The sequence below is a fragment of the Furipterus horrens genome, unplaced genomic scaffold (assembly GCF_987537825.1).
Source record: "Furipterus horrens unplaced genomic scaffold, mFurHor1.1.pri manual_scaffold_1, whole genome shotgun sequence".
Classification (NCBI taxonomy): domain Eukaryota; kingdom Metazoa; phylum Chordata; class Mammalia; order Chiroptera; family Furipteridae; genus Furipterus; species Furipterus horrens.
This window is the reverse complement of record NW_028327171.1, coordinates 21,840,770-21,852,857: the sequence shown is the minus strand read 5'-3', so window position 1 is coordinate 21,852,857 and position 12,088 is coordinate 21,840,770. Positions and strand designations below refer to the sequence as shown.

General features: G+C 40.6%; 1 protein-coding gene across 3 annotated transcripts in view; it reads right to left on the bottom strand.

The window, feature by feature from the left end:
* The window catches only part of ARHGEF26 (Rho guanine nucleotide exchange factor 26), a 112,702-nt gene that overhangs the window by 45,609 nt on the left and 55,005 nt on the right, over nucleotides 1–12,088 (bottom strand). For all 3 annotated transcript variants that reach the window (XM_090273015.1, XM_090272996.1, XM_090273005.1), the window contains one exon: nucleotides 1,489–1,641. In XM_090273015.1, the coding sequence (XP_090129141.1) occupies nucleotides 1,489–1,641 (153 nt within the window). The remainder of the gene's footprint in view (nucleotides 1–1,488; nucleotides 1,642–12,088) is intronic.

Genomic DNA, 12,088 nt, shown 5'->3' with positions numbered 1-12,088 from the left:
GTTATGAAAAATGAGGGGTGTGATCTTCCCCAGAGGGACATTCAGCAAGGGATGCAGGCATTTTGGTTGTCACAACCGGGGTGAGAGGGCGCTACCAGCACCAACTGGACAGAGGCCGGGGATCCTGTCGCACATGCTACAAATGTGCAGACGGTCTCCACAACAAAGAGTTATTCAGCTCCAAATATCAGTAGTGCCGACAAACCCTGCTTTGTACTGAAAACCTCATCTGGAGTTGGCAGCCGGAGTTCCCACCCTGCCTATACAAGAGCTTCGTGAGGATGGGAGAGGGAAGGGGCCTCTCAGCCCTCCTCACCACCTAGGGGGCCGCTTCTCCGAACAACCCAGAGGCGATGACTCATCACCACGCCCAACCTCTCCAGCGCGCCTCACGCGCTGCACAGAAGCAGACCAACTTCCATGCGACGTTCCCAAATGCTACCACTCACAGGAGGGCATGAGAACAACAACAGTCAGTACACCCCTAACTGAGTTTACAGCAACGTACAACTGCACTGTAAAACCAATGGGACAGTCCTGGCTGGTGTGGCTCAGTGGATTGAGCACCATCCTGCAAACCCAAGGGTCACCACTTTGATTCCCAGTCAGGGCACGTGCCTGGGTTGTGGGCCAGGTCTCCAGTTGGGGGCAAGCAAGAGGCAACCACACATTGATGCTTCTCTCCCTCTTTCTCTCTCCCTTGCCCTCTCTCTAAAAATAAATAAAATCTTTTAAAAAAAGAAAAGTTAAAGGTATCATATTTAAAAAAATAAGATAAAATAAAACCAATGTGATCAACAAGGCCCCCGAAAATAAAACAATATAGACATTACAGAAAAACTGCTGACTCTTTTAAGGACAGAGATGTAATATGTATCACAGCACAAACCCACAGTAACCTAAACAGGACAAAGAAAGGGTGCGGAGGGAATTTAAAGCTTAATTGTTTTTTTGTTTGTTTGTTTCATAATTAAAGTCTTTTAGAACTTTTTCCCCCCATTGGTTTCCTTCAGATCTTCCCTCCTCAAACTACCCAAAGGGAAAATCAGCAACTCTTGTACTTAATGTAAGAGCTGTGATTTGAATGGAGGAAGATTAGAGTAATAGAGAAAACTCTGGATCCTAGACACTAACTAATTCAACCTATTCAAAAACTCTCTTGGTTTCAGGCAAAATACCTAATGACCAGTGAAAGGCTTACAAAATTGGGGCATTTGCTAGGGTGATGACACAATTATAAACAAAAACAAGAAAAACAACGAAGTCTAATATCGTAATTGATTTAGAGAGAAAAATTCTCCACAGACGAGATTTTTCTACTCAAACACGCTCACCCTGAAAGAAATCATCTTAAACATTTCTCCCTGGGAAATAGCCCCCTCACGAAGCATTTCTAAATATGATTTAAGAGATCAGTTAATTTCAATCAACGTGACTTAATTAAAACAAGGTCAGGCAATTAAAACTGTAATGTTCAACACAGCTTACAACAATTTTTGTAGCGTTCGCTGTTGGTAGACTTCGTTTGTACAGTATTTCACATACGGGTCGAATGTGGATGCCGTGTGCTTCTCTACAATGTCACTTATGTCGTCTATGAAGATATTATTCTGATGCCTTGCTTCCAACTCTGTAAAGAATCTGAAAAAACAAACAAACAAAGAAACTGAAGCATTCATGCTTTCTTCCATATGCTTTAATAACATATTGTCTTCAGGTAATGTTTTTATATGGGGTTGGAAAATCCAAAAACTATAAAAATTGTCTGAATTTAAACCTGTCATGTTAACACCTTATAACTTCAAGTAGTCAGTTTAAAACATTGATAATCCAGTTCATTTCTATGCTTTCAGGTATATTTTAGAATAGGCAGATTTCACCACAGTATTTTTCAAAAATTCTTTAGATATTGGGGCAGGGGAGTTAATGTTTACATATTGTATTATAATGAAAAGCATAAGAGCAAAGCACATAAATAAGTGCTTAAAAAATAGGTCTGAAATAAACCTAATTCTATGTATCCTTTCTCTAAAAATAAAAGTAACTGTCATATTTTAAATTTAATAATATGTATGAGATTTCAGTGTCTTCATAAAATACTCAGATTGCAACTGAAGGTTGTGTGTATTTGTATGTGCACGTATTGTGTTCAGTCCAGTTAAGTTAAATTTTAGATAACTAATGAACACATTTTTAGTAACAGTATGTGTCAAATATTGCATGGGCATCCTGTATTTTATCTGGCAACCAAGGATTGCGTCCAATTTTAAGAGATTATCAAAATCAGGTATTTGAAATAGGTTTCCTCACAGAGTGTTGCTGCTCAAAATGTGGTCCCCAGACCAGCAGCACGGGGATCCCCTAAGACCCTATCAGAAATGTACAATCTCACCAGCCACCTCCCTCATCTGAACTTACATTTTAGCACGATCTCCATATGATTCAAATGAACACTAACATTTGAGAACTGCCCTAGAGCCCACTTACTGTTCAAGTCTGAAATGGTAGGACAATCTATTAGAACTAACTATCACACGAGAAACAAATGATTTTCCAAACACGTGTGATGAAGGTGAAATCAACAATAATTTCTAATGTTGATTTATGGAACAGTAATCCAAGGGAAATTTAGTTTTCAGTAAGTTCTTTGGCATTAAGCACATCACTGCTCCTTATCAGTTTGCTGGTCGGACTCCATCATACAAATTTCAAGGCTGACAGTAAATGAGACAACAGAAATTTACACAAGATAATAGTAAACATGGACTAACGTTTTCTTACATTTATATTTGTTATTTTTAAAGAAAATCCTGGTACTCAGAAATAAAACAATCAAGACATTAAGAGGCTTTGTTTTTATATACTTACATGTGTATCAAACTCATTTTAGTATAAACTATGTTAATTAGCTTCTCATCACTACCTAGTTTGTTTTACAAAGTTTCTGTAGATGCTTAAAACACAAATACATTTTAACTTCCTGGAAGAGAAAAATCATTATACTCTGAGAAATACCTGCATTTTCATTTTCTTTAAAAAAGAACTTAAAGAAAATAATCAATATGATTCCCATCCACAGATTATAATTGGCCAACTCATCTGAGTCCCTTGTTTAAAACATCAAGAGGAAAAACTTAAATAGACTTTGCTGGACTATTTGCCTTTCCTTCCAAGGGTGTCATGATTAATATGCTCAATTCTTAGCTGGCCAGAAACCACACCGTTATGTTCCAAAACCCAGTCAGCAGCTTCATATCACTTTGTCAGGACTGAGTCTATTAATATTAAAATAAAATAACTTCCATCCCCAAAGTTTCAGCAATTTCAAAAACAACCAACTCCAAAGTCCCAAACAAAAGCAGTTTCTTAAAGGATATTTTCTATATATACTTGTCCCTGACTTCAAGAAATTTATGATACAGTAGAAAGATATGAATGATAAACACAGATCATATAGAAAGGCAACATTCTTGTTTATTACTGTAGGTTGGACATATGTGCATAAGAGTGTTGGTGGTAGTATCTTTTTTTGTAATTAAATGAACTATATATATTTATTGTGGTAAAAATATATATAATATAAAATTTGCCATTTAACCATTTTTTAGTGTACAATTCAATGTTGTTAATTACATTCACAATGTTGAATATTCACCATGATCCATTTTCAAAATATTCCCATCATCCTAGGAAGGCTATACCCATTAAGCAATAACTCCCTATTTCTTCTTTTCTCAGCCTCTGATAACCTCTAACCTACATTCTGTCTCTACGAAGTGCCTATTCTAGATATTTCATATAAGTGGAATCACAAAATATTTGTGCTTTTTGTCTAGCTTATGTCACTTAGTATAATGTTTTCTAAGTTCAACCATATTGAGGCATGTATCAGAACTTTACAGCCTCTTTGAGGTTGTATAATATTCCTTTAGATGTAGACACCATATTTTATTTATCCATTTATTTGTTGATAGACACTTGGGTAGTTTCCACCTTTTGGCCATTGCAAATAATGCTGCTACGAACAGTAGTACACATTTCTGTTTGAGTGTCTGTTTTCAAAACTTTGGATTAGGTATGTATCTAGAGATGAAATTTCAACCTCACTGTCTCTGTGCCAATAAGAGTATACATCAAGAAAGGGTAGTATAATACCAAGAAGTACTACAGAAGCTGTTGAGTTATTGTCAGGGGGAAATTATTTCATTAAGTAAAAGTTGAGTAAGAATAAGCCTTCCCTCCTGGGTGGCCCATGGGAGGCACGGGCCAATTAATTACAATACAAGATCTGGAACAGAGGCACACAATGAGAAGTCCTAAAGACAGGTGACTGCCCAGTAAATGCGGGTGAGGAAGGGTGTGAGGCTGGTCTTCAGCGATGACAATGTCAGTACTGGGAGCAGAGGGGCACAGCACTTTGGGCTGGAGAAACAACATGGGCCCAGACATGAAACTCCTTCACGGAGATGTGAGTAGGGGAGTGAGGCTGCGGTGCAGACCTCAGAAGGAACGGGGCAGAGAATGAGGGCTGAAAAGCAGGTCAGAGTTTGGTGGCAAAGGTTTGACTGGATGCTGAGGGGTTTGGGCTTCATCTGTGTACGATGAGAATCTGCTAGAGGTACTGAAGCCAGTAAGTCACCCAATCAGACAGAGAAAATTGGGACACTGGAGGGATGGATTACGGGTGTGGAGAGACAGACCAACAAGCAGACCAAGTGAGATGGCAGATTTGGGCACGTGATGATAGGGTCCGGCAGTGGGAAATTAAAGAGGACTTGGATTAGGGTAACTATTTGGAGGGGAAGTTAATAGGATGGAGAAAGTCATTAGATGGGAAAGTCAGAGAGGACGATGCTGGGATTTCTGGTTAAAGTTTCTACCTGGGAATCAAGGTGGGTCATTTACAGGGATTTAGGAGAAGAGGGGACAAGGAAGAAGGAAGCAGTTTAATTTTGCCTTGGAGATGTCAAATGGACAGCTGAAAATGCACATCTGTGAGAATTCTGAGCCACAGCAATTTTGAGGACTATGTAGTCAAGACTAGTTCATTTTTAGCTGGTTTTCATATAAATGCAAAATATTTGTACTTTATTTTAATTCCAAGCATCTTTGAAGAAAAAGTTCAAAGAAAATTGAAAAACAAGAGACAGACCATTTATAAGGTCATTATCATGTAAATCTAAGAAACAAACATCTTAGAGGCAAATATCATTTAGTTTCTTGTCTTTAGCTGTTACAATCTGAAAGAATGCAACGATATAACCAAAAACAACAGTAACTTGGCTTTTCCCATTGAAAAGGAAAATTCATTTATCACAGTAAAAGGTTTGCCAAAGCACAAGATTAAAAACAAAATACTAATGAAATATTTGTTTATGCTACTTACTTTAATCTAATATAAACCAAGCCACTTGTCCTTTATTTTGACATTAGCACAATTAAGACACAATTTAAAACTTGCTGTGTTAAACTCTCTATTGGTTATTTTGGCAAATTTGCATATTGTACTAAGGAAGTGTGCCCTGGCTGGTTTAGCTCAGTGGATTGAGCGTCGGCCTGCGAGGTAAGTGTCGCTGGTTCGATCTTCCAGTCAGGGCACATCAGAGAAGGAAAACTCTGACTCCAAAAAACCTCCGCTGCCTTGCGGCATACCTCTTCAGGGGAAAGGCTAAGGGAGTAAACCCCGACAGAAAATCCGGAGCCGGAGTCCCTAAGGTGGTTTGACGTTGTAGTCAACACCGGCAACTCCTGTGGCGCACCTGAACCCAAGCTGTATTGACTCCGTCTTTCCCTTGGACCCTTCAGCTGCGAAGAGAGGGGGGGTCTGCTGCATGGGCAACAGCAGACCCTCCATATCACCCTGCCCAGGCTCTGTAGCTTCAGCGTCATCGCAAGATGTCGATTCAACGCGGGAGGAGACAGATACCATGTCACTCCCGAGTCGGACTGCACAGCCATTCTCGGCGGTGCAGATAGACTCTTAAGAAGCTACACCATCGTCTCTCGAGACGGACGGCTGCCGACGACTAAGGAAGTGGAGCTACAAAAAGACCAAGAAAGTATTACTTGAGAATAAGGCATTATTCCCATAACCAAGAATACTGCTGGTCCACACCAAATCTGACGCACAAGTGAAAGCATTCTGGTTCCCTGGGTGGAACCTACGCAAACGTGTGAGTTACCTGGCTTGCCTGAAGGATAACGTTTCAATGGAAGTACCTTTCAGTGCCACAAATCTTATTTGCTGAGACAATACATTCATTTTTTCCTCTTCGTAGCATTACCAAGATGACTATGTTTTACGACCAACCACGTTACACAACCTTTCCCTCTGTTTGTTTCTACCAAGATTCTGATCTCATCCCTAATGTCTAGATTTTGAGAAAAACTCTGATAACGTGAAAAGGCTTCCTGAAAACACTGCCTCCTAACCAGAAACTCCAGTTAGCCCAGTTTGACTGCTGACTCACCAGCACAATCACACCCAAATTTCAAACGTGCGCTTCCCATGACTGCAGCCTGCCCTGGTGAGCTTCTCTGCTGTGCCGACAACAGTCAGACCACAAGAACACCAGGGCGGCCTCCCAGGAGGCGGGACTTCAAGATGATAATGGCAAGCCCGTGTTTGAAGAGCGTGCTCATGGCCTGTAACCTCTCCTCTGATACTTCCCAGAACTGTAGGGGCTGTATGTTCTTTAGGCTTTTTGTGGTTGCTTTATCGAGTGATAGTCTTAAAAGTGGCACTGCATTTTGGGGGAAAAAACAAAGTCAACGCCACTGAGTGCGCGTACTTTTGTCAGCTTCCCTGTCACTTGAATATAGTAGGCAGAAAAGACCTACAAGCGTGAGGCAGAAATGCCCCCATACCATTACTTACACCCTTCTTAAAATTCAACTGGTAATGTAATTGACATGTCAGATATGAACATTTCTGGTAGCTCTTGAAGACTTTATGGTAAATCCACCAATCCACAGAAAAAATGAAAATCAATTTAATGTAGACAACAAATCTGTTTTGGTCAGTCAACCACCAAAATCTCTTTCCATGTGTCTAGCACAGAATGACAAGCTTTGGCGGGTATCAAGGAGCAAAGAATCATTAATTATTTCACCATTCCTTGTACCAAGCACAGTGCTACATGCTTCCCATACACCATCTCACTTGATTTAATCAAACCTATGCTATGAGGTAGCCACTGTACCCATTTTACAGATAAAAAAAACCAAGCCTACGGGACCTTACGTCAAAACTCGAAACAACTGAGCCTCAGTTTGAACCCAGAGCCAGAGCCTTTCTGAGCTCAGAACCCATAAACGCCTCTGGCCTCCACTCACAGGTGTCTGGCTGCTGCTGCCTGGCTGTTTAGACTAATGGCCAGGCCTCGAACTGGACATCCAGCAAGATGAACAGCTGAACTGAACAAGAAATAGTATTACTTTCCAAGAAGACCAGCTGTTGCATCATCGCAGCAAGTAAATTATAGACATCAACAGTAAAGACTCTCACAGAAGATTTGTGCTGCAGCAAGATCAGCAGGACAACAGACGAGTCAGCAACGGCCCGAGATGAGCCTCCTGGGAAGGCAGTCTGGATGGTTGAGGCCAGTGACATGTTCTGGTCCTAGATGACCCAGTATGAGCAATTATGGGATTACAGGGACCCTATGAAGCTCTGGGAGTCATTCACTTTGGCCCGCCCTGTGTCCTGCTGCCCTCCTCTTTGTCCCACTCATCCTTCAGATCTTAGATCACATTACTTCTCTTCCAGGAAGCTTTCGCTGACCCCTGTGGCCTGGGTTTAGCTCCCTTATTTTATGTCTTTATAAATCCCTATGCTTACCCTTTGGTATCCTACTAGGATCGTAATTAATTACACTATGATTTTGTTTGCCTTTGTCTCCCTTAGCAAAGCCTAGAGGACAGGAGCCATGTTTGTTTTGTATGACATTATATACCCAAGTCCTGGCCTTAGTACCTGGAACATAGGAGAAAATCATATATTTGATGTGAAAAAAACCAAATTTGTGCTTTAATCCGAAAAATATAAAGATGAAACCTGTTCAAGAAATTTCGTTCCATTGCTATTTTACCAAGAACATAAATAACACTCACTAATCGGTCAGTCTCTCCCTTGCTTTACTCACTGGTAAATGAAATCAGAGTACATTTATTGACCATAAACTGGGTTCCCAGGGCTATGCTAGGTACTCCGGTGAAGACAAAAACTCCCAGTACTAACTTTTACAATCATGTCAAGTCAGGTCACTAAAATGAGATCCAATCCAGCCCAGATTTCTTCAATGCCGGCTGTACTTACTGAAAAACTTTGCAGAGCAGCCCCTCCCCCACCCGCTTTAGGGAGGGTTCCAGGGTGGCTGAGCAGCTCAGCACTCAGCTCTCCAGGGAAGCGCAGAAAGCGGGGCTCTGGTTATAATCAGCGCTGTCCTGTGCCCTTCTCAGAATGGCATTCTTTCATGGTACTTTGTCTTCATTAATATCCATCTGCCTAAAGCAAACGCAAATCATTCCTGGACTTCTTCCTCACTTGAATGAGCTGTCAATCTAAGCGGCTGCAGCATCCCACCAGAGGGGGTCATATTCACTTAGGCTGGAGACATGAAACATACCAGGCAGGTTTTCCATGTCTAAGTTGCTGTTATATAATAAAATGTCTGCACTGAACAAAGAAACATTCCAGATAAGTGGCAGCAAACTATGTGTTGCTGGAAACGTTTTCCCAACAGAACACCAGCAGAAAGAACATTCCGTACTCTACCGAGGTGAATTTATATTCTGCTGTAGATAAGTGAGATTCGGGGCTTGTCTGTCTAGGGCTTTTTGGTAGTCAGGTTGACACTCAAGATCAGCATCAATTTCTTGGAATTTCTTTGAATACAAATGCGTGGCTAGAGCACCGCCACGAACCTATGGCAGGCATCACTGATCGAGTGCGGCACGCTGCCCAGACGCAGAACTGGCGCTCCAGGCAGCCATTATCAGCCAACCAAAACGGATGAATGAACAAGATGAAGTGCACCTATGAATTCTTCCCCAGACTAACACAGACAGGAAATCTGTTAATTTCACAAAAACAGAGAACTGTTCTTCTGCGATGAGTGTATCCTACATCTTGATCTGGTCAATATCTCACAAGGTTTCTTCCTTAACAGATGCCACGTCTTCTCACATTCTATTTTTACTTTTTCTTCTGAAATTTTATCTCTGCATTGCTAGTAGTGAGATAATGGTTTAAATTAAAAGTGTTTGGGAATGTGGAAAAAAAAAACATTCTAAACAAAAATGTTCTGGTAGCCTACATTCCCATTCCAATAGCTACTGTTTGATTCTTAAAAATCTCTAGGATGGTTTTTGTCAAAACATGCTTATCATACCTTTAAGATCAGCCTGGACACATGACAGAAGAGATCAAGGTAAGAGGTAAACTAAGGGTTTTCTTATTCTTAATATCACAAAGCACAGAGCCTTTGTAGGTTTAAATCCAGCTCCCTCCCCACAGACACCTTCAGTTCAAGGCTCTAGCAAATCCCAAAGGCATTAGGTGGGGCTGTGGTCCCGGGATGGGAGGGTCAAAGAAAGATTACAGAACTAAGGGCCCCCAAGACTCCACTTTATCAGTTAGTGTGCTGGTGCACTCAGTTCTTCCTCTCACTGATAATGTACATGATGGAAAGAATATAAACAGGACCCCAAAAAGACAGGCAAAAAATATTTTAAAAGTCCCTGCAGTTTTAATACCATGAGACTGCTTTTACTTAAAATGAGAATTTAAAGAATCATCTGAATCTGACCCACAAAAATCAATTGAAGAAAGGGGCCTGTTCCCATGGTAACCTTTTGCGTACTTGGTTCTTTGTTTCAGGGCTCCTCATGTGCATTCATCCATATCTGAATGTCTCCCAGAAACGAGGATAACATCAATGAATGCCAGAAAGCACGTGCCAGCACTCTTATTAAAATGTCCTTTGAAGAGATGCAAGCCTGTGTGTGCATCGGTCTGGGATGCTCTGGGTTATTATGGACAGTTTTACAGCTTTTAATTATTTTTATTTGAGTACAATATTAATTCACACCTAATGGAAAATGCGCCCTTTTATATATGATCTTGAAGCCTGAAGCCAAGTATACCTGGTTCACCATTGGCTCTCCAGGACCTAGCAAAGAATGAGCATTCAATACATGTGTGGAATGAATCAATAGTAGCTACTAGCTACTCCTCCTTGCCCCACTGTTTAAGTGCCCTTTTCCAGGGAGAAGAATGGAGTGACAACACGGAGCAAATATCTATCAGGCCCGATGAACGAACTACATTAAGTCATCAGGATCCTCACAATGGGGCGGGGCTAGGGTGAGGTGGCACTGAAGGACTCTCCTGTTGGCAAATGTCCAAGGTGAGTGTTTCTGCTCCTTACATGAAATTCAAAATACAGGGTTTATAATCTCAAGAATACTCTCACTAGTACATCGATTGCCTGGAAGAAATCCTTTGAAAACGCAAAACCTAGCAAAGGTTTATGACTTCTGAGGAACTATTAGATGATAATCACATAGCCAATTCTGTGAGCCTGTCACCTTGGCGGCGTGAAAGGTGTTAACTCTACCAGGAGAAGTGGCTGGGCACACTGTCTCACTTCATCCCTCCCTTGTCTCCTGTTTCCCACTTAAACAGCCTCATTACGAATATGTCATTTACTGTGTAAGTTGCTTTAAGCCTTCTCTGAATGCAGTTGGAGGATAAATTATTAATTATAAACAAACCAGGAAAATGTGGATTCTTGGTTGCTGCTTGGAAACAGCACCAAGAATAAATTTATAGACAGACTACTGGAACAAAGTCAAGTAAAACAAAAGTCTTTTCATGAAGTCCCATTTTTTATTGTGGGTTGGTCGTTCTGGAATGAAGTCAGCACAGGGAAGACACGTTTCTCTACAGGCACTCTTTCCAGACCCTTTTTAGGTGGCCCCCAGCGTATTTTAAGGCAGAATTCAATCCAAAAGGAGAAAATATTTAAAGTTAGCCTTAAATCTTTGCATCTGTTTTTCCTTATTAAATATGCTCAAAGAAAGTTATCTTCCTAAAAGAAAAGAATGCTTTATATGACTCCCATCAGTTTCATTGAAAAAAAAAAAAATCAGAATTCCAAATTTGGAAAACTCTAGAAGTCGGTTTCCATAATATTCTAAGAAATATGATGTTTGTCTCCACATGGGAAGAATTTCATGTCTTCTGACATTTTTCAAACCTGCTCTGGTTTACCCAGTAGCGGGCTCCGGTCTGCTCTTTTCACACAATGCTCTTCCTCAACTTTCATCAGGGGTTTTGAAAATACCTTCTGTTTAGATGGTTATTAATACTGCTTAGCAAAGTACAGAAGAATAAGACCCATGCGGTAAACAAGTTTTCATCCTTGTTTGAAGTGCATTAGGGAAAATGACAAATCTCTGTTTCATTTATCAGCCATAAAAAAGAATGAAATCTTACCATTGGTGAAAGCATGAATGAACCTAGAGTGTATTATGCTCAGGGAAGTAAGTCAGACAGAGAAAGACAAATAACATATGATTTCACTTATGTGTGGAATCTAAAGAACAAAATAAAGGAACAAACAAAACAGAAACAGACTCGCAGACACAGAGAACAGACGGGTGGTTGCCAGAAGGGAGTGGGGTTGGAGGGCTGGGTGAAGGAGGTTAAGGATTACGAAGTACAAATTAGTAGTTACAGAACAGTCATGGGGATATGAAGTATAGCCTAGGGAATAGAGTCAATAATATTGCAATAACTATGTACAGTGCCATATCAAGGGAAACACTTTGTAAACTCTATGATTATCTAACCACTATGCTGTACACGTGAAACCCACACAAAATAATACTGAAATTGTAATTGAAAAATTACAAAACAAAACAAAACAAAACAAAATGAATAGTGGAGCAGAGAAGACCAGCCAGCCTTCAGTCCTGCTACACACAGTCATCAGCTCAGGAAAGACCACAGACAACACAGTGAGAGGTAAACACGTCAGGAACAAGAGAAAAGATCCCACAGGACAATGGTAGGGGTGCATGA